The 22,795-nt window shown below is 39.4% G+C and overlaps 1 protein-coding gene across 2 annotated transcripts in view; it reads right to left on the reverse strand.

Annotated features, from left to right (window-relative positions):
• GLDC (glycine decarboxylase) overlaps positions 1 to 22,795 on the reverse strand; it is a 47,157-nt gene that overhangs the window by 2,891 nt on the left and 21,471 nt on the right. For both annotated transcript variants that reach the window (XM_065046073.1, XM_065046074.1), the window contains 15 exons: positions 21,649 to 21,745; positions 20,602 to 20,707; positions 19,392 to 19,531; positions 18,578 to 18,658; positions 17,919 to 18,016; positions 17,347 to 17,431; positions 17,213 to 17,254; positions 16,079 to 16,221; positions 15,086 to 15,161; positions 6,743 to 6,868; positions 5,711 to 5,860; positions 5,152 to 5,264; positions 4,391 to 4,532; positions 2,629 to 2,740; positions 680 to 775 (listed from right to left, as the gene is read on the reverse strand). In XM_065046073.1, the coding sequence (XP_064902145.1) occupies positions 680 to 775; positions 2,629 to 2,740; positions 4,391 to 4,532; positions 5,152 to 5,264; positions 5,711 to 5,860; positions 6,743 to 6,868; positions 15,086 to 15,161; positions 16,079 to 16,221; positions 17,213 to 17,254; positions 17,347 to 17,431; positions 17,919 to 18,016; positions 18,578 to 18,658; positions 19,392 to 19,531; positions 20,602 to 20,707; positions 21,649 to 21,745 (1,607 nt within the window). The remainder of the gene's footprint in view (positions 1 to 679; positions 776 to 2,628; positions 2,741 to 4,390; positions 4,533 to 5,151; positions 5,265 to 5,710; positions 5,861 to 6,742; positions 6,869 to 15,085; positions 15,162 to 16,078; positions 16,222 to 17,212; positions 17,255 to 17,346; positions 17,432 to 17,918; positions 18,017 to 18,577; positions 18,659 to 19,391; positions 19,532 to 20,601; positions 20,708 to 21,648; positions 21,746 to 22,795) is intronic.

The raw sequence follows: 22,795 nt of genomic DNA on the forward strand, positions 1-22,795 counted from the left end.
TTATGACTGGTTGAATGGCAAAGGGAGATAGGTATAGATTTCTGCACATGTAAACAAGGCAAAAAGAAAAGGTGGTCTTTCATGATTGCTTTCCTGCACTACTGCTAGTCACAACCTCATGACACTTCTCTCTCAGCTGCAGAGGATGGAACTCAACTCCATACCTACTGAAAAGTCTGTTTAAAGTGACGCATGCTATTTAAGGCCATAGCATCCCACTACAAAGAGCAGAAAGTTTGGGGGGTTTTGGTATCATGACTGGGCTTTGGATTATTTCACTGACGTATTACTGGTTAGGGTTTTAACAGCTTTTATGCATATACGTGAGAACCACAGTTGCATAGGATCAAGCAGTTCAATAGGTCATCTTGACTGGTGGCCAAAGAGTAGCCATGATCAGATACTTCAGACCACGTATACAGAACTGCCTAAGCTGTATCAGGAGGAAGGTGTTTAAATCCTGTTATCTTACATGTATCAGAAACTGTGGCCAGCAGGGAAGTGATGCAAATATCTCTCTCAGCCCTTAATGAACATAAGGTGTTCATGTGTGAAATGATCATGACAGATTCACCATCCATAAGCACAGGACTAGAATGTTTCTGGCTCCTTTTAGAAGAGATTTAGGAAATTCTCACACTGCTAATTTAATAAAAAAAAACAAAAACACCTGACTTACCATAATCCTGAAGTCTCTTAGCAAGATCTACAGCTTCAATGTTTGCTGTTTTTTTGAAAGGTCTTGTATCCAGAATAAATTCGTGGGCTACATAACCTGTAAATGAAAATGTGTACATTATGTTTACTTGATAGGAGAAAAACACAATCTACCAAGCAGTCTATTCTTATTGCTTTTGTGGAGAACATGGCAAAAAACCAAATTAAAAAATATTCACTTGGACAAAAACTCAAACCTGATAAATTATCAGGTAAGAGATATCCAACTCAGTATTTGAAGACTGGCCCTCTGAGTCCCACGTCACATTAAGAAGAGGCTTCTTTTCATAGATCAGAACAAGGGAAAGGTGGTCAAGGTAGCTCCTATAATTTACAAGTACTCTGAAAAATAATTGGATTTATCAGTGGCCCAACACCATTTGGGTCTTAGGCTATCTTGAATTAGCTATGTACAAAATAGGCAGTTTCATGTCATGCCAGAGAAAAGCTCAAACATGGTATTACAGACAAGCTAAAGACATAAGTTATTTAACTTTAGATCCATGATACTGGAGAACCTAGTTTCATTTCATTGTTGAATCCTTCAAAATTTGCAACTTCCATTCACTTCTATGAGGAAATAATATATTCTCTAAAAATGCAACCTGCAGGTTTAGCCAACATGCACTCCAATAAACTTAGACATATGTTTTGAAGAGCATAAATATTGCACTCGTGTCCTTCGGTGCTATTCAGCTTAACCAAGCAAAATCGCATTCTCTGACAGATACTCTACTATAACAGATTTTTTTTTTCACCTCTTATACATTATTTGTGTTCTGCTGCAAGACTGCAGAGATGTAGCAGGGAACTAGAATGTGTCTAAAGTATTTTGCATTGCCAAGGGGATGCTTCCACTTCTTACAAAGGATAATAAGGACTAGAAATTAGTTTTTCTTTTTTTCCAGAGAAAGTGTACAACCTGGGGGTCCTGGTGGACAACAGGATGACCATGAGCCAGCACTGTGCCCTTGTGGCCAGGAAGGCCAATGGCATCCAGGAGAATATTAGAACGGGGATGGTTAGTACGTCGAGAGAGGTTCTCCTTCCCCTCTACTCTGCCCTGGTGAGACCCCATCTGGAATATTGTGTCCAGTTCTGGGCCCCTCAGTTCAAGAAGGACAGGGAACTGCTGGAGAGGGTCCAGCGTAGGGCAACGAAGATGATTAAGGGAGTGGAGCACCTCCCTTATGAGGAAAGGCTGAGGGAGCTGGGGCTCTTTAGCTTAGAGGAGACTGAGGGGTGACCTCATTCATATTTATGAATATGTAAGGGGTGAGTGTCACAAGGATGGAGCCAGGCTTTTCTCGGTGACAACAAATGATAGGACAAGGGGCAATGGATACAAACTGGAACACAGGAGGTTCCACTTAAATATGAGAAGAAACTTCTCAGTGAGGGTGACAGAGCACTGGAACAGGCTGCGCAGGGAGGTTGTGGAGTCTCCTTCTCTGGTTCTAGACGATCTTTCAAGGTCCTTTCCAATCCCTAACATCCTGTGATTCTGTGATTTCTGGGAAGCAGAAAAGTACAGGTCAAAAAATGGCTACAGTTCTTAAACTGTTGTGCCATTGGTGATGGGAGATATGGGGTATTTTGTTGATCCCTTTTCTACACTGATCTGCTACCAGACTTCAAAAAGAACAATATGATTCCAAAGCTTACTCTGTCTTTTGTCATAGTTTCTTCTAATTACAAACAAGCGTTTTTTCTTCTGCTTCCAAGTACCTTAGTTTCATTGCGATACCTCCACAGCAGCACTGTCGCTTGTTATTTCTCTCATTAGAAACATCAAGAGAAGTATGAGCTGCAGCTGTCACATAGCATTAAAAAAGAACCATATTGCAAGCCAACTTCTATACTAGGGAAAAAAAGTCAGCTGTGGAAGAAACCTAATTGTCCAATACTTGCCTCTTGCTCCTCTGAAAAGGATTTTGTAGTGCTTCTCTAGCCTCTTTGCCATGTAGTTTGCATTTAGTATTGCAATCTCAGAAGCATGTTTCAGACCCTTTGCTCCCATTGTCTGAAAGAGGAGTAACATGAAGAAACAGATCTAAATACACTGCCAAGCAAGCTCTGTTCTTGTGCTGGAAAGCATGATAGACAAGAGCACCTTACTGTATCTGGCTTGTTTTAAGGCAATCACACTACTAGAACACTTTTCCACGCTACAGTCACAGAAAAGCACTTAGTGTTACTTGACAGCAACTTTGGTACCCATACCTTGTAAGACTGCTTACTGTATAAGAGTTTTTGCTTCAAGTCAACAAATGAACAACCCAATATCTTCCTCAATCTGAGAGGCTTTGAAGTGAATAAAGTGAGCAGAACTGAAGAACCTCATCAGCACACTTGTAACACACTGCCTGTCACCATCCCCAGCCTTAGGGAAGGAGTGTCCAGAGAGCCTCCCAAAAAGCTTTGTGTACTGTCTGTACAGATTATCCCAGCAACTCAAGCTTTGCTTGCTGGTGTCATGTCACAGATGACACTGTGCAGTAACAAAGACCAGAGCCAAATGAATGCTGATGCACTTTTTTCTCTGTTAAGGCACTGCAAAAGGACAGTGATGGAACTGACCTGTAGCTGAATTTCTTAGCACTGCACTTAGAAGCTAAGGTGGCAAAAAAGAAAGCAAAACCAGCCTTCAAGGTAGCCAGTTTAGGTGAGACAGTGTAAACACACAGCACTTTGCATTGTGAAGAAACAGATTCCCTTAAAAATTTACTACAGTTTGAATATTCTGTAATAGGAATCAGGTTACAGTCACAATTTTTACCCACAGCTGAAAATCCACCATGGAAGTTGTACCAGAGCATATTTGCTTATTTCAAGTTCCAGGAGAGCTGGTTTCCCCAGGAGTGGATGTTTCCACGGTTAGAGTATTAAACTGGCTATGGGGTACTCTGAATGACACTGCCCTTACGTTCACCATTCCAACTCTTACTCGAAGTTTTAAATGTTGCTCGGAGTCCCAGCACACACTCTTATAAAAGAGAATTTGAACCAACACTTATCTCTGTTGGCTGAATACTTTCCTATATGTAATGAAATATTTGTGAGCTCATCATTAAATTGCAAGGCACTAAAAATTACATAGATCATGATCAAGTTCTTGCATATCCAAACTCAAAACTAAGCACAGTTTTCAAATTCAGTAAGATCCCCTGGAATTCAAGGTCTTATTAAAACAGATTTTGGAAAGTTAAATATTACATATAGATTGAATATAACAATATAACAATACTGTAGTATTCAACCAAAAATATCATTGGAAGAACAGTAACTACCAAGCAGCTTTTAAACATGAAAACTTTGATGTCAGAGACAGTGGAAGGGCAAGCCTGCCTACAGCTTTTTGCCTCATACCCACTTGCCTCAAGAATTATTACAGATGAGACAGAGGAATTAAACAGGCTACATAGGTACAGCAATTGTCCTGCCATCTGATCCTTTTGCAACAGATGGCAATAGGCTGTTCCATTGTCCTACCAGAAAACAAGGAGGTTCAAAGAATGTAAATAACCTATGACAATGCTGTAGTTATATTCATTTCAGTCTGTACAAACATAACAAGTTGCTCTTAAACCTGTTCATGTGTTTCAAGTGGTCTTCAGACTTGCTGAAACAGAAACAGACCCTCAGCTGATACTCCTTATAAAAGTCTACACACCTTGATATACACCCAGGAAATGGGCAATATAGCACTGGAACCCCAAGGCGCAGCACTGACAGTACCCAAAGGACATGCATCCTTATCCAGCTGTATTTTGATGACAGGGTGTGTAGGCAAGTAAGGAGCCAAATGTTTCTTCCTAAAACAAAAACACTGATTTTAGAACTTGTATATTCCTGTTATCATTCCTGGACAGTTTCATCAAAAGCTTCTCTTCACCTTGCTTCCAAACACAGTCCTCCAGGAAGCCTGGTCTATGTCTTCTTCAACAGAAAGTTTATTAACAAAACTGGTGACAATGGAGGATGGCACTCAAGTTTTCAACCAATCACAAGATATTCATGCAGCTATCCAAATCAAAATTGTTTTTTAAAGAGAGTGAGATTATTTTCTTTTAAAGTAATATCATTGCCCTGTACAATAGATTAATGTAGTTCATATATCACTCCTGTGTTCTGAACTACATACAGTATCAGCCCTCAAAGTTCACAGATCATCTCTGCATTTACTCAGAAAAAAAGACTGTTCAGTGGGGTCTGCCATACACACTAAAGAGCCAACATGTAAGTCAGGCTTTTGGAATACATGTGAACCTCACCATTCCTGAGATCAGCACGTGACAGTCCTGGAGAAGGACTTAAGTTTACAAACAACAGTACACCTCTCACATTCATGGCTCTGTACTTAAGTGAGCTGCCAACCAAGATTCACAAAGAGATTTGGTTTTTTAATGAAAAGGCTAATAAAGAGATACCCACACTCCAATTGGTCCCATTCCAGGCCCTCCTCCTCCATGGGGAATGCAAAAGGTTTTGTGAAGGTTTAAGTGAGAGACATCAGAGCCGTAATCTCCAGGACGACACAGACCCACCTGTGAAAAGAATACTCTCAAAATATTCTTTACATGCCATTTTAAGACCTACTACTGCATTCAAGAAAAATAGGTTCAAAAACGTTATATGTTTTTCCATTTTTCTTCCACACAGTACATCACAAACAAGAAACGATGCAAACAATTTTTTCCTTTAGACATTCTTATTCATGTCTGTAGATAGTGTCTTTGACAAAGAATTAGGCAGACGAAGCCAATTATATTGAACAACTCCTGCATCTTACAACGTATTTCAGGGCAAAATCAGATAAAATATAATTATTTTCACCACCTATTTTTTATTACTGCTCTTGGAAACTTCACCTCCTCCCTCAAACACCATGCCATCTTGTGAGAAAGCTGTGTTATGGTCTGAACTGTGCTATTCTTATTCCAAGGAAACATACACTCCCAGTTAAAATAAATCTACCTAAGAGATTTTGTACCTGGGCATTCATATTTGCTCCATCTAAGTAAACTTGGCCTCCATGTTTGTGAATCAGGTCGCACACATCTCCAATCTCCTCTTCAAATACACCGTTGGTGGAAGGGTATGTAATCATGATGGCTGCCAAGTTGTCTTTGTGCTTGTCCACCTGAGGGCAGGGAGAGAAAGAGTAAAGAAAGTCATTAAGGCTCCTAAAGTTTCTCTAGAGAAGATTTCTTCAAAATCACGTAATTAAGGCCATTGAGTGTTTTACAGGTGAGAAGCAAGTCTATCAGCAGGTAGTCTAATCATTTATAGTCAGAAAAAGATACACGGCTCTTTCCTTCAGCAACAACTATGGAAAATAAGAATTTTCTCAATAAGTCACAATTTTAAATCACAGATGAAGGCATGGTATGAAAAGATGCACATATAATAGTCACTTCTGGGACCTTAAGACAAATCAAGTGAAACATCTGAGCTTCAACATCATGTGATATAATTACCATCTTCCTGCTTTCAGCAACAAAGTTCTATGACTACTGAAAAACCTTGCTCAAATATGCATTTTTGGAAATGTATCCTGCTAATCCCTTGGATTCCCAAGATTCACCTGCAGCCATTCTACTCAAAAAAGTGAAAAAAGTTGCCTAGCAACACCTTCCCCAGTAGAGGTGGGCCTGAACTTCACTAGGCAAAGGCTAAAGTGCAGTTTCATAGGCCTCATGCTCATGAAAATGCTTCTTTCATTTCAAATACTAGATGTAGACCAAAAAGTTCTTCTATAAAAGAGCCTGCTGTGTAGACTCACTGAGCCACTCCTGCACCAAAGATCCTCAAAATAGAGAAAAATTTCATGTCACATGGCTAGTGTCTGACTGAGCAAATAATAAAAAAAAAAGGAAACAATTACTTGTCCTTTTCAAGCACATATTCACTATTATTGCCCTATTTTCTCTCAAAGAAAAATCTGATTCAGATGCCCACACTTTAACCTGTAGAGGCAAAGGAATGTTTCTGCCTTGAAAATGAAAGAAAATTAAATACTTACCATTGCTTTTAAATGAGAGATATCAATGCTTCCATTTTTATCCACTTCAATTGGCTGAATCTTCATCCCTGCCATTTGTGCACTTGCTGGATTTGTACCATGAGCAGATTTAGGAATAAGACAAACCTTAGAAGGGAAAAATAAGAAGGGCATAACGCATAACTACTAAAAAAATCTTGAAGAATTATGGTCTACACTCAGCTAGAACTCATTATCAAAGTTTTCTAAAGGGATCCTCAGGGAATGTTTACTGGCAATGAAGAAAATCCATTCAAGTATCAGTAACTAAATACTCATTATGAAAATAAAGTTTCATTTCCTGCATAAATCATATTTAGGCATGTGCTTCCAGAATACTATCTCAGATAGTCACATATAAAATCTTTTCCTCTCACTGCCCTTTTAAAAAAAGAGACTGATTTTATTACAGTAATCAGCCTCCACTTGTGAAGGACTCAAAAGGAAAAACTATCTAATTCCAACATTCCACTATATTTTCAGCTGACTTCCACAGCATTTTCTTCTGTATTCTATTCAAAACAAAAATACAGCCTGAAATATTTTTGCTATAGCTAAGAAGCTTCAGCTAGCTACTTACATGCTTTATACAGTTAATTTAAAAAGAAAAAAGATAAATACTTCTGCTTAAATAAATGTAGGTTCTTCTTAGCGATAGTTAGGAAAATGGAGTTCAGGATATTCCCAGATATTTTCTAGGAACTCCCCCCTTTCTAAAGACAATAAATATACCTTCTCTAAAAATAAAAATTTTAAAAAATAGTTTTAAAAAATCCTTCGTTTCTGTTATGTTTATTATGATTCTCTTGGAAGGATTAATTTAACTAAATTTGTTAAGTAAGTTACTCAAACTTAGCTGGATTAAATAACTGACAGTAAGGCACTTGTTTTCACGAGAAACTGCACAATGGTCTCTACCTCATTTTCCACAGAGATGGTGAGACAAATCTTAATTGCTTTAAAAGCTGTTCCAAGGAACCCTCTCATCTGTCTCAGCACTTGGATATTTGCTTTTCTTGCAGAGAACTGTCAGTGTTTTATGTGCAGCTGAGAGGAAACAAAAGATCCAAGCCCCAGTGGTGGGAAGACCTGTGGCCCATCTGCAGTAATTTTAGCTGAATAGCAGAAATGTAAAGTGAGTCTGGATTGCTACCCAATCTTGCCGGGTTGCCTCTGCAGCTGCTGGGTACAGAAGTTATTGATCAGGCAACAAAGCAGATAGATGTGAGCTCAGTTAATGTCCATACTTGTATTCCACGAGAGGGCACCAAATCCAAATGAGGCCGATGGCAGGCAGCTTGAGCTGCCGTTTTACTTTCTGCATCCCAGAAGAGGCAACTTGATCTTAAAGCTCGAAATTTTGTGGGCTTATTTATTTTCTTTCTTCCCTTTATTTTTTTTTTCCAATAATACCTTGATTTTACTATAACATTTGAAATCTGTTGAGTGACTGCAAGCAGCTCACAGGCTCTCTCATCTGTGAGAGAAACCATGAACACTCACAGAAGCCCAAGGATCTCACACAGAATAAGAGAAATGGCAAAGCAGATGTGGATAATCAGAAGATAGCTGTCCAAGGAATAAAACTTCAACGTAATTTAACTTCCCGCTGAGTAAAACTACTCACAAAACAAAGCTTGTAATTGTAAAGAGAAGCTGATTTCCAGAAGATAGAGGTGATGCAAATGCAACGAAGAAACAAAGGCAGAACAAGACAACACTCACTATTCAGTTTTAGGTAGTTTCCTCACACAGATGTTACAGTTCCCAAAAGTCAGGATGATGACCCTTTCATTTTGAAAAGGCAAATGAGTTCCAAAGCCACGTGTAAAATCAGGTTCAAAAAATACAGGTATTATTGCACTAAGGACTTCTTTTTTTTTGTAACGTTTAAACCCGACTTTGAGTGTGTCAAAGAGGAAGATCTAACCTCAGATTTCCAAGAAGTTTTGGTGTGCTCCTAAAAAATGTTCCTAAACTAATTTCCAGAGGGATAAGTAGGAAGCTTCACATGGATAAAGATTTCATAAAAATAGAGGAAAGAAAGGAAAAAGTAAATAGTTTTCACTGTGGTGAAAGGTAATCCTAATAGAACATTATAAATACCTGTGCCAGTTCCCTAGCATTTCAATTTACTCATCATTGGCTTATAATGGAGACATACAGCGATATGCCAAATAACCTGTTAATACAAAATCGCCCAGGTCACTAAAATAATTGATTGCGTAGTTCAGAAAGGAACCCACAGTACTGAATAACAACATTTGAAAGAGAATATACTGGAGCCAGAAAGATCTAGAATATTACATTAGAAAACAAATCTTAACAATACACAACTAGGATTGTTGTTTTGAAATTATTGCCACTCAAAAGATATTACAGTGTTGGGGGCGGGGGGGGGGGGAGGGCAGAAGAAACTGTATTAAAATGCAAAAGGAAATTGAGAAAAATAAAAAATGTATAAAAATATAATTTTAAAAAAATCAGAATTAACGCATGATATGCAAACTGTGAACAGGGAAGAATTGTTCATCATCTTTCAAGAGTGAGAGAGTATTATACGAAATTGTAAGATGCCAAGTTAAAAAAAATAAAAGGAGACATTTCTTCATATAATAGTTGATGAAGCCACAGAACGTTTTTCTCCAAGATACTGTAAATATCACAAGCTTCCTCACAAAAGGTCAAGAGATCAGATTATTTGTAGAAAAATGCATAAGCAGTGCCTTTAGAATCCTTTGAATAGGAAAGTTCCCAAACCACAGATATGTAGAAGCTGGGCCTGTGAGCTGGATAAGCGTCATTGTACACTTGCTTTGTCCTTGTACTCCTCATTGCAAGAGGAGTCTATCAGTTTGCTATTGACCACTGTACAACTAGATGTTGGGACTGACAGACTTTTGGTCTGGGCTAATCTGGCTGTTCTTGTCACAAATATGCAATCGTCTCTCCAAAATGAAACTTGCTACCACCAACTTCTTATATTTCAACCTATTTCACTTCCAATTAAACTTATACCAAAAAAACTACGATTAACACAGCCTTTCTTTCAGGCATCACAGATTGTTCAGAAAACACCTAAACGAACAATATTGCTTTCAGATTTTTAAGTTATAATTGTCTGCCATTAAATGCAAATAAAGAAGTCTCTCAAAATGATAATTTAAAATTCTATTAAACATAGTGTACTAGTAAGAATCAGTAAGAATCAGTAAGAACTGATCACTTTTTGTGGTTACCTACAGTTGTATCATCTCTCAGGTTTACAAGCACTGTTTTTTATTAGTTCACAGTGATAGAACTGAGAAGTGACTCCTTGAGGTCAAAGTTGCAGGTAGATAATATAGAACACAAATCAAACCTTTAGACTCTCATGTTACCAACTGAAGATGATCCTCAGTTATTAAAACTGATTTACGTTATTCATCTACAGTTTTTGTGGCCATTGTGAAGCAAGATTACCTCCATATATCCTACAGAAGTATATTTGAAACAGTTTGAGCAGCCAAGAAGTGGATGAACCTAAAGACTTCTGTGAGTAGCCACCAAGACATACCAGAAGTTGGTTTGCTTCTTCTGTCAGGAGTGGCTATACTGGGAATCAACTGATGTTACAAGCAGTGTAAGTTTTAAATAATCAGTTTGCGTTCCCTTTGTAACTGAAAAAAACTGGAGAGGGAGTGTCATACCACCTGGAAAACACAAAAAATTGTTGTTGTCCATTTTCTTTTGAGACACGGATATCTGGGCCTAGATCCATCTCACTGAAGATCTGAATCACTGTTTCACCTACATGAGTAGCCTGTGTGATTGCTTCAATGGTTATTTCCACCCCTTGATCACAAACCCATCTACAGGTTTTAGGTCTCTCCCTAAATGTCCTGATGTTTCACAAGCCCACTGAGCTATGAGTAACTCACCCTTAAGTTGACAGTCCGAGTCCACCTGAGCCACTTCAATTCTATCAGCCTGGTCTACCTGCTCGATGTTTTGGTGGTCTTCAGTGGTGCTGCCCTTGGGCTTGTGAGCGTCTGTATGATGTGTACCTTTACAGCAGTGTCTTGCCAGAAGGCAGCAGTCCAGATGGGTTTATGCCAGTGCTGCCAACTGGTCTGTTTTGCCACCATCCATGTGTCAGTATTTACATGAGACTACTGGCTGCTTTTCTTGTTCATCTTTCTCTAGGACCAGCTTCTGCAAACTGGTTCAACTTGCCTTCTCCTTTGATGGCTTTGACAAATTGTTGTGTAGGACTCTACACAGGAACATTCAACTTCTGATGACTTTATACAACACAATAGGATCCACTGGTAAACAGACCATACTGCTTTTCACCTTCTGATAAGTCAGTACCTGGTAGCACTTCCTGTGCATGAGTCACCTCCTTGAGTGATGCTTTGAAATGTATGCCTTCTAATCAGTCCATGATCTCTTTCAGGATTCCTGGGTGACTAGGGTTCCCTGTCCAAGCTTGTTGCATGACCAGCTTTATCCACCAACTCTATGCAGCATCCTTTGAACATCCAGTACAGCAAAGGCAGTCATGGTGCCAAGAGGAGCTGTGCTTCCACAACAACAACTTCTGAAGTGGCTCAGCCCTCCTTATACGCTGCTAGTACCTCTTTCTCAGTCACAGTGCAGTGGGCCTAGGACCCTCAAAACCCCCAGCTCCAAAATCCTAAAGGCTGACATTGTTTCTCCAGGCATTTTCTGTCAGAGGCTCCAGGTGAGGTCATGCTCCCTGGCTGCAGTGCAGAATATGTTTCTCACAGCTGGTCCCATCCAGGTGAGCCCAAGAGCTACTGTCTCCTCTTTGATGCATTCAAAGGCCTGTTGCTGCTCAGGGCTCCACTCAAAATAGTTTTTCTTTAGGGTCACTCAATGGAGAGGGCTCATAAGCTGATTGTAACCTGGCATGCATTCTCCAGCAACCCACAATGACTAGACAAGGCTGTGTCTTTTTCTTGTTAGCTGGTGGAGACACAGTTGTTATCCTATTGATTGCAGCCCCCAGGGTATGACAACTTGCTGTTTTAGTCCCAAGAACTGCATCTCTTGTACAGGTCCTTTGACGTTGCTTTGGTTTTATGGCAAAACCAGTTTTCCAAGTTATCTGGATTATTCTTTCCTCCTTCTCCAATGCTTCCACTGCTGTTGGCCCACACAGCGATGTTATCCATGTATTTCAGGTATTCAGAGGCTTCACCCTGTTCCAGTGCAGTATGCATCAGTCCAAGACCGACAGGTAGGCAGGGCTGTACTTCCAGCCCTTGGGCTGTTGGTTCCAGATGTATTGAACACACTTTCACATGAAAGTAAAACTGTGGCCTGCGCTCTGCTGCCAAAGGGATAAACAAAAATGCTTTGGCAATATCAATTGCGCCATACTGCTTGCCTGCTTTTGACTCCTGTTCATATTGGAGTTCTATCTTGTCCCACATGGCAGAACTCAATGGTGGCATCACTTTGTTCAGGCCATGATAGTCCGCTGTTAACCTCCACCCCCTGTCAGACTTTTGCACTAGCCTGATGGGACCATTTAAGGGTTATTAAGTCTTGCTTATCATGCCTTGGCTCTCCAATAGATAAACCAACTTATAGATGCTAACCAGGGGTTCTCAGCTGGTGCAATACTGTCACTGGTACATCATCATGATAGCAACCAACACCTGCTGTTCTTCATTATGCAGCAACCCTAAAACAGGGAGGCCAGGTAAGGTGGACAGTTGTTTAATCTTCTTGGTGTCCACTGTGGCTGCACCAAAGGCCCACCAGTACCTTCCTGGGTCCTTGAAATACCCTCTTTTGAGGCAGTCAATACCAAGGATACATCTGGGCCATTATGGTAAGATGCTTCTGCCATTGGTCCCCTGTTAGGCTCACCTCAGCCTCCAATACAGACAACTGGTGGCATCCTTCTCTCACTCCACAAATCCAGATGGGTTCCTCCCACTCCTGCCCTGACGGCATTATGGTACATTATGCATCAGTATGCACAAAAGCTTTATACCCCTGTGGATCCAATGTGCAAGGCCAACGAATCCGCACAATCCATTAAACTTCATTATCCCCTTCCTCCTCCCAGCCAGAGACAGGGACCCTTGACTCTTGGTTGTAGTATTCAGTCTCTGACTCCTGTGGTGTCAGACCAGAATTCCCTTCACCAAACTCAGGAGGAGAGGCATTTTCAGCCCTTATCCTATGTCTGGGGAATTGTTGGTTGCTTTCAACTGGCATGGTGGCCTACTTGGTTGGTCAGTTCTTTGTCTTCCCCTGCAGTTTAGGTACACAGGCTTCTAGTTTCAAGGTGAGTGCACTGTCCCTTTTCCTTGTGCCTATCTCCCCAGAGAGTACCATGTGGTGTGAACCTAAGGCTCCCTTTCCCTCCAACACGGGAGAGGCTGACTCCATAGGGCACCTCTGACAGCCAAGACACTGTCTGGGGGGAGATGCGGAGTGGAGGGATTCTCTTTGAAACACACCAGAACCAGCAAGACAATCTCTCCATCTTAGTATCTCAAGGTGTGGCCAGTCCATCGTCACCAAGGACTTGGTGTACAACATTGATGCATTTTGCACAGACCATGTGCACTGGATGTCATACAGATCTGTGGAGATTTGCTTGTTATCCAGGCCACTGTAGACCACCTCCACCACTGCTAGTTCTCTTAGATACTGAACACCTTCCTCAGCAGGGGTTCATTTGTCTCAGTAATTGACAAGATCACCCTTGACAGGACACCTCACACTTAACAGCCATCACCTCCAGAGGCTGCAGATTGTCAGCTCTCTTCTGATTTCTTTGCTGACTTCCTGGTCCTTAGTGAGGAATCCAAGCTGCTGGGCTTCCCTACCCTCAGTTCCTGACTATCCCCTACACCATTGCAGCATTTGAGCAACAGGCAGCAATATGCCTGCATGACTGGCAGCTGTAATTTTTCTGCATATCTCGAAGCTTGCTTACGGTTAGTGATGGGGTGATTTCTGCCTCTTGTATGACTTCTATCATTTTCTCCTTACTTTGCCCTGCTGCTGTGCCGGTGCTAGACAAGTGGCCCAACAGGCACAGGCTAATCCCCAAAATGGTGCTAGGTGCTGCTGGGTCTCACTGGGGCAGGCAAGGCACCCTTCCATCACCAGTGTGCCAATTGAATTGGATTGCATGCCTGTTCAGGTGTAAAATCCCAGGTTACAGGAAGTGATAAGAGCCCTACGCACCTGCTTTAACCCTCATACAGAGCCTGTCACCCAGGGATCAATTGCCTCAGGGCACATTTCTCTGTCAGCTCAACAACAAGTTGTTTACTCTTATGCCAGGATAAAACAAGGTTCCACACACCCAACAACAAGCCAACAATGTTAGATAATAGGATCAAACATCTGATGTAAGGATGTACCAAAACCTCAGGAGCCCATTCAACAGAGCTGGACACATTAAACCCAGGGGAGAAGAGGGAGGTGTAATCCCTTGTTCTGCACAAGGTAGCTCATGTAGCACAGGAATGGCATCATAGCCTCACCAAAATGTTTCCAGCAACACTAAAACAAATTGACAAGCAGCACAGCAAACAGCAAGAGCCAAAAGTAGCTATTAGAGACTCCTGGACTGAGAAGAATGACAGTTTACCAGGGAAAACAAAAGCTGCATGCACAAGCAAAGCAAGAAGAGGAATTCATTCATTACTTCCCATGGCCAGGCGGATGTTCAGCCACTTCCTGGAAAGCAGGGCCTCACCGCATGTAATGGCTGCTTAGGAAGAAAAATGTCATAACCATGACTTTTTCCTGTTTTGTCCTCCTTTCGCTGAGCAGTTATTGCTGAGCATGTCACTATATGGCACAAAACATCCCTTCAGTCAGTTTGGGTCAGTTGTCCCAGCTGTGTCTCCCAGCCTCTTGCCCACCCCCAGTCTAATCTGTGGAAGGAGGCACAGCGGAGGCAGGGCAGAGGAGGAAAGAGAGAAAGCCTTGACATTATACAAGCAGTAGCCAAAATATCCCTGTGTTATCAGCCCCATTTTGACCACAAATCCAAAACACAGCACCATATGGGCTGCTATGTAGAAATTTAATTAACTCCATCCCAGACAGCCTTACTACAATCACCCTTTGAAGGAAATCCTCCTTCCTCATTCCCACTCTCTGCAAAGTAAAGAAACACTCTTAGGATGGTTCCTGTGGCCCATAAGGGAAGCAGGGAATACTGAAAGCTTGTCACAGATGAGCATACACAACCTAGTTTCTCTCTAGGTGAGTCCTAGTTGCTGAATCAGCTCTTTCCACTTCTCAACCAAAGTTCTTCCTCATACGATGGATGACACTTACAGTTCTATGGCGTTCTCCTTTTGCATTTAAATAAGCTTTGATTGCAGCCAAACCAGCATACTCTCCTTGGGCTCCACTGTAAAATGAACACAAAGCCTCTTACACAAACACGTAAACCAGAAAGTGCCAGCTCTCTACTAAAACTTTAAAATTTTCCAGGCCTAATCCTTCTCTATTGCTTCAGGCAAGTGTCAGCAAATTAAAAGAAGCACATCCCATGGATTAAATTACAAACGCATAAGCATTAATTAATAGCTCTTACCTCTTTTGCAAGATAAAAAAGTTGCGCCATTTCATGTGCTGATGCTACTATGTTAAATCCTTTTGGTGGCTGGGTTGAGCCCCATTTCTGCACCTAGCAGGGGACTACATGCTCGACTACACACAGGCAAACTAATACTGAAATGCATAGCAAAGTGTACACAGTGAAACACTTTCCATGACATCATAAGTATCAGAGTAAGTCCTTGGTGCTCATTTTGTATCGAAACTACTAACAGACATAAACAGGCTGCAGTAGTACTCACTCAGCTCTGCTTTATTTATTTCAGTGAGCATGCAGATCCTAGGCATTCTTCAGTCAAACCTAGGAACACCTAGTCACCAAATACCAGTTTCAGCAATTACATAGTTGCCAGATCATACAGCTTATTCCTATTTCATCTTTAATTGTAGCTAGCAGGAAAAAAATTAATAACATCACCATTTTAAGCAAACAATGGTGTAGAAACCTGCCTTCATAGAAAGGAAAACATAGGAAAATAGATTAAAAGAATGGAAAAGACCAAATAATTAAACTTTTAGAAGAGACAAATAAAATAGGGTTCTGCAGTTTTGAAAACACAAATCTTGTTTTCATAAGCTTGCATTCAAGCCTTCTCTTTGTTAAATTTAATTTTATAAACTTCTTCCATTTTTTGGCTTGCACATTTGCTTTAGAGATAAGTTTTTGGAATCCTGTTAAGGAGCAAATACTCAGAAAAAATTTCCTACCTGTTTGGTTGGAAGGAGATTTTGTCATAGCCAGTAATTTCACACAGGTCCTTCTCTAAATCCTTGAAAAGTTGCTGATACCCTTCAGCTTGATCCAGGGGCACAAAAGGGTGGATGCTGGCAAATTCTTTCCATGAAATAGGCTATTCATTAAAAAAAAAAGCATGTGCTGTAACAAAAATTCTGCAGACAATTCTATTTTGTTGTTAAACTCTATGAAGTAAAGACACTGCTCTGTGCTCAAACAAAAAATCAAATATTTCTTGTGCAGCAAGGCAAGTTCCCAAATAATTGTGGTTTCCAGTAACATTTTATTTCATTAATAACATTCAGAAGATGCTTAAAATCCCTACTTTTTCCTTGTAGGTCACCTACCCTTGTATAGAGTTGTGGGATCACAGGGCAAACAGAGAGGGGTCATGTGGAATAGTACATAACTCTCAGTTTGCTTCACACAGTTTTGTTTCTATTGATTTTAATTAGAAGGGACTATAAAGGACAGAAATCAGTGAAGGGAGAAGACAGAGAAAAGGAAGTGAGAGAAAGGGAACAAAGGAAACCTAGGGAAAGATCAAAGTGAGAAGCTAATATGAAGAGAGCAGAGGAAGATGATTCAGAGTCAAAAAGTCATTGAGTACCCAAACCGCCTGGCTACGGCTTTGTTTCATTTGCTACCAGCTAGAAAAATGAAGATATCTGGAGACTCCAGCTCCTCACCGGGATAAAAATGAGTGCTATCCTAAAAAACAGCAAACTGACAAAGAAGTATGAATTGCCAGTCCCACCTGACTCCATATATCTGAAGATTTGACTGTAAGATTTGTAAAGCAGATAGATATTAAGTGCCGCAACACCACATGAGGGAACAGGACTGTGATACCTAATTCCAAAAATTGTTTTCATTTTTTTCAGAACGGAGTCTTCAGAGCCACCCTCTTTCCTGCTGCTGTTACGCTCCTACCGTGCTTTTCAGTTTTCTTCCTAGCAGAAAAGGGAGCTGAATGACTTTAGCTACTTCTGAAACTGCCTGCTCAGCAGGAGTACTAGACCAAATGCAGTCTTTACTTCTCTACCATGACACTGGCTAGGTAGTTTACTCATGTGGGTAAATAAGACAGCATTAGTTCAACTTACTGTAAGTTCAGCTGAACTATTGAGCTTCATTGTGCAGGACCCCTAAGAATACAAACACATTTTGTCAGTATTTATTACAATATATAAATGTGTATCTAAGCACCTAATTTTTTCTCTTTTTGGTAAATACCTACCAAAGGAATCATGCTGTGAACAAGGGAAATATCTTTGTTTTCTAATCTTTTCATGTACCGCACGATATTTGTCTCAGAGTGATAGCTGGAGAACACAAAAGCAGATTAGCTATACCAGCTGGTTGATCTGTCCTCTAACAGGAAATACTATAAAAAATAATTAAGGCTGAGGATACTTTTCAGTATATACTAGGTACTTCTTTCCAAATCAGTACTTTATGCTTGCTAATAGTAATGTAGATGAAAAATGCCTATTATAATTTGCTCAGAAATGCTACCAGTAAATATGTAATATAAGGACTCTAGTAAGCCTGCTTCTACTGTGTCCTCAAATAATAGCCTGTACAATGTTGCAGATCAATGGAAAAACATAACGCCCATGTAACCATGAGTGTTGCTTTGCTAATTTAAATCGTGAAAGATATCTAAAAATGCTACAAAATAGATTATTTCCGAATAATGAGTGACTCTGTGACAGCTACAAAACTGTAGCAGCTGACTCTAGTTCCACTTCTCAAAGGAGATACTTTCACATTCCATTAAAATACCAGATATACAGCAGTTTCACAAACCTGTTGAAAACCTGGTGTGTCAAGAATTTAGAAGTTCTCTTAAATGGGGTGCCAAGGATCCCTTTGGTTTCCTCGCCCATACCCTCAGCAATTAGCTCCTTTGACACAAAGAAACACAGAGTCAAATACTTTAACAGAAATTTCTCTTTTCACAGTCCAATTCCATCAGAACTAGCTTATAGTACCAGCTTACAACAAGATTTAATCAGCTGTTTGTGTAAAAAAAAACCCTTTATCAGCATACATACCTGTATATATCTAGCATGACAACAGCATTATATTAAAACTGGGTACAGATGTCTCGGTAGTCCACATCTTGCAAGTATTGATGCTAATTACTAAGGACATGCAAGAAAAATTCCAGTGGGAGAGAAATAATGGACCACCCTGTTTAAACCTCACAAAACAAATAACAACCAAAGTGTAAGGTTTTCAAGCTGACCGAAAGGATTAGCGTCACAATCAGAAAATGGCATTACTTAGTTGCATAAATCATTGTTATCTTATACTGACTCTTTCTTTAAGGAAGGATCTGAAATTCTCAGTATTTCACAGGTGGTCTTCATATAGACACTTACTGTCCCAAGAACAGTTTTGCCTTCCACTGAACTTTTGAAACATTCAGATAATTTAATCCCTTTCATGTATTGTCTACTTACAGCTGATGATTCGCAACCAAAAATCCATAATATGTCATCTAGGTCTTTCTCATTTACAGTTTCATCAAGTGATACTCCAAGCTATGGATAAAAGCAACAGTAATTACTCCAGGCTCTTAATTCCAGGGATATTTATTTGTTCTGCTCAAGAAAAAATACTCTAGACACAGTGGAGGACAAAGAAAATCAGCCTCCCCAGCAATATGTAAATGTCACTTCATTTTATGTAATAGGTACATAAAATTTACACAAAATTGTCCAATTCCTACCTTTCCCCTGCTAAACCACCCAAGCCAGGTGGCTCACAAGCTTCGTGAACTCACTTGTAATATTTCTAAGTAATATTTAAAAAGAAATTGGCCAATTTAGCTAGACCACTCCCTCCCCCCATCTGATTTTACAGAACATATGAGATTTTGCAGAAAGTCCTTACTGCCTACCAAAATGTGGCTTATATTTCAATCTGTCTTTAAAAACTGCCACAGGATTTTAATTCTGGAAATCACCTTTTATTTCATCATTAGGTTCTAAAGTCTCTCCACACTCTAGTCCTTAGTGGTATAGTGAACATGAAACAATTAGAAAATCTTTTTAAACAGGCATAAAATGAATACAGAATGATTAGTTCTGGAAGTTCAGTACCTCACTTAACAACTTCATGCTCTATATTATCTTTATAAATTGACTGATAGATTTCAGCAAATTACAAGAAGTCTAAAATAATTTTATTCTGTTTAGCACATCTAATAGCTAGAAACTGAGTGCAGAAAAAGCCATGCTACATAATTTCTGAAAGGTTTAGGGAGTTGCTTACTCTGCCATCACTATAAATCCGAAAATTTATCTTTCTCAGTGCTGCCCTGTCCAAAACCTCTTTGACTGAGCATCCACACGTGATCATCAAGGTATCAAAGAACAGATCATGATGTAGTTTATGACCAGCTCGCCTGAGACCTATAAAAAACAGTAAGTTAATTCTATTAGCTGCATACTGTATTGTTTGTTTACACAGTACTTGCATAACAAGATTATTGATCTCCTAAGTAAATGCTTTTACGTAATGCAAAACACTCTCCTTGTGTACAGACCAGCAAAATCACTAGCTTTTTTGTGAAATGTTACTGTGCATGAAAAGCAACGAAATTTAGATTCAGACCTAATGAATAATGCAGATTAAATCTAGGGAAGTTTATTCTGATACATCACATTTGTAATATACACTATAGCAGAACTGGTAGATAAACGCAATAAGGACAAAATCACAAGACTGGAAAGAAAAGTTTTATTATATCAATGGATACTGAATGTCATGGAGTTTGCCGTAACAAAGTTCAGAGCACTAGTGCTTTTCACTGCAGCAAAAGGTCTTCCAGCTAAGTTGACAAATCAAGCATGGATAACTGTGGCAATCAATTCCCAGCATTCCAGTTCTGCATAGCTCTTTCTGACAGCAATAAAAATCATGCCAGTGAAAAAAACCTACCAGACCACATAGTCCAGATGCAATTATTATTTACTGCTACAGAGTCTGTGCTTTCGGTTAGCTGTTAAGCTTTGGGATTCCAAGTGTTCATAGCAGCTGTGATATTCCACCCAATTTAACTGAAACATCGCTAATTCTTTAATCTCATTTATTATTTATTTTCGCTATGTTATTAACACTCTGCAGATTTCTGTGCGTAAACTAGGATGGTCCAGTAAACGAAATAGAGAGCTTGCAGCTGGAAAATAGCATTTGACTCTTATCCACTAGAGATTCACTGTGTAGACTTCTGTTATTTTCCCAAGGAAACAGAAGTAACGCTTGCAAGCTTGTATCACACAGATGTCTAATTTTTTTATGTAATTGTCAGAAGTACACAAAAACTTTATCTATGAACTTTGTACTTAAATGTTCTCTTGAGAGCTGAGAGAGATAAAACACATTAGCTGGCAAAAAACCCCCATGAATTTGTTTAAGAAGATGTATTATTTAAGTAGGTGTAAGGATTTAAGAACAGTTTCTGCAAATGTTAAATACTTACCTTCAGCCAAGATTAGAGTAGCATTGTGTACTCTTCTTGCAATATGCCTTAATCCATCAGACCCATGGTAGACACCAAACATAGCTGCCATGTTAGCAAGAAGAGCCTAGGATCCAAACACAACTTAGCACATTATTATTAATAGTATTAATAGTATTAATACTATTAATAGTATTAATAGTATTAATACTATTAATGATGATGATTATTATGATAATAACAACAACATGTTAGTTTAGTGGAAAGCTTCTTTAGCACCTGGGGACAACCACATATACTCAGCTGATATACTTTATTATGTGTTGCCTACAAAATAAAAGGTGAGAAAGGCAAAACACTCCAATGAAACCGTAAGCACTGATTATGAATTCAATGCCCTTTGAAATGTAACTGTGCCAGTAATGAACATGAACTTAAATTCAACTATTGCAACAAAGATATCTGAAGACTCTCAAGTAAAGCCAGTCATTGCTTAGGATTGATACAAACCACTTACGGAATATCTATGAATACTAAGTAATTAAGCTTTTTTTAACATTAATAATCCCTCCTAAGAATCTGGCACAAAATTAAGAGCAGGATTAAAGCATTGATAAGAGCAGAAGAAAACTACAAACTTGTCTGGCTGAAGGTCTGTGGAGGCATGCTGAAGATAACTATTTTGGATTATTATCTACTTAATCATGGTGTTTTTCTGTAAAGACAGTTCTTTGGCGAGGTACTATTTTTGCATCAAATCATGCAGATGAAAATAAAAGTTGTGAAAATGTGTAGAAGTAGTTTAAGAATTTTTAAATGGATTTATTTGCCTTGAGTAGGTGATTTCAGATCATTAGAATTCCCTTCCATTTTATTAAGAAATCTATCTCATTCATAACACACACAGCACTACTCACTGACATTCACCCTACAAGAATTCAGGGCTGAAGTATTAACTCTCAAAAGTAAAGCTAACTCAAATTACTACAATTACTACAATGTAAGGACTATAATCTTATGGTTTAACTTGTTCCTTTCTACAGCTGAAAATAAAGCATGACAAGTTACCTGTGCTGTGCAGATGTTGCTTGTAGCTTTATCCCTCCTGATATGCTGCTCTCGTGTTTGCAAAGCAAGTCTATAAACTTCCTTTCCATTTGCATCTCTGTGTCACAAATGAAAATGTTGCTACCATTACTTTAAAATTACAGAAATTTAGCAGATTAGGCTCTATGCATGCTAACCTCAAACTAGCTATCTATCCTCAGAGACAGACAGGTGTTGGAGAGAATAAAGCATAAATCATGACAGAAGAATGAGACTCAAGGGCCAGTGGGCACAGACTGAAACCAGGAGATTCTTCCTGAACACCAGGAAATACTTTTTTTCTGTGAGGGTGACCAAGGACTACCACAGGTTATCCGGAGAAACTGTGGAGTCTCCATCCTCAGATATCTTCAAAAGCCATCTGGACATGGCCCAGGGCAACAGGCTTTAGGTCACCTTGCTTAAGCAAGGGGGTTGGACCAGATGATCTCCAGTGATCCCTTCCAACCTCAACCATTCTGGGGCCAAAAACTTAAATCCATGACCTTGGTAAACAGATTTACTGTTCTTTTGTAAAAGATTGTACAAGACTTCTGATCAAAAATCCGAATTGGGGATGAGACTTCAGAACTATGAGTAATGCCTAAGGATACCTTTAGAATAAGCAAGATGATTAAAAATACATTTGAAGGAGTATTACTATACAAATCAAAAGTTCTAAGCTTATTGATGACTGTTAATGTCATTAGCTATGTTGTTACTGAAGTACCTCTAAATACCTTCTGTGCAAAGATATGCACTCTTTCCAATAACAATTACTTTGCATTTCTACTATTCTCAGACATCTTGTCATTGTTCAAAATGTCACCAATAACTGTGAGATGAAAATTTTTGCACACTATTTTTCTGTTTTTTTTTAAGCTTGACTAAAATCTGAACTCGATTAAGTTCTTCTTGATTATTTGGGAAGTTCACTGTATTTTCTACTTCTATTTATGTTTTTATTGACTGGATGTAGGAGAAAAAGGTATAGCAGTACAGAATAAGTGGAATAATTTAGCTTGCAAAGTTCTTTCATTTCATCCTCTCATTCATCACAGTTCTGTCTGCCATTTAAGCTATCTCCTCATCCCATATTGCAGCAAGCACTATAGACAGTTCACAGTTT

The sequence above is a fragment of the Columba livia genome, chromosome Z (assembly GCF_036013475.1).
Source record: "Columba livia isolate bColLiv1 breed racing homer chromosome Z, bColLiv1.pat.W.v2, whole genome shotgun sequence".
Lineage (NCBI taxonomy): Eukaryota > Metazoa > Chordata > Aves > Columbiformes > Columbidae > Columba > Columba livia.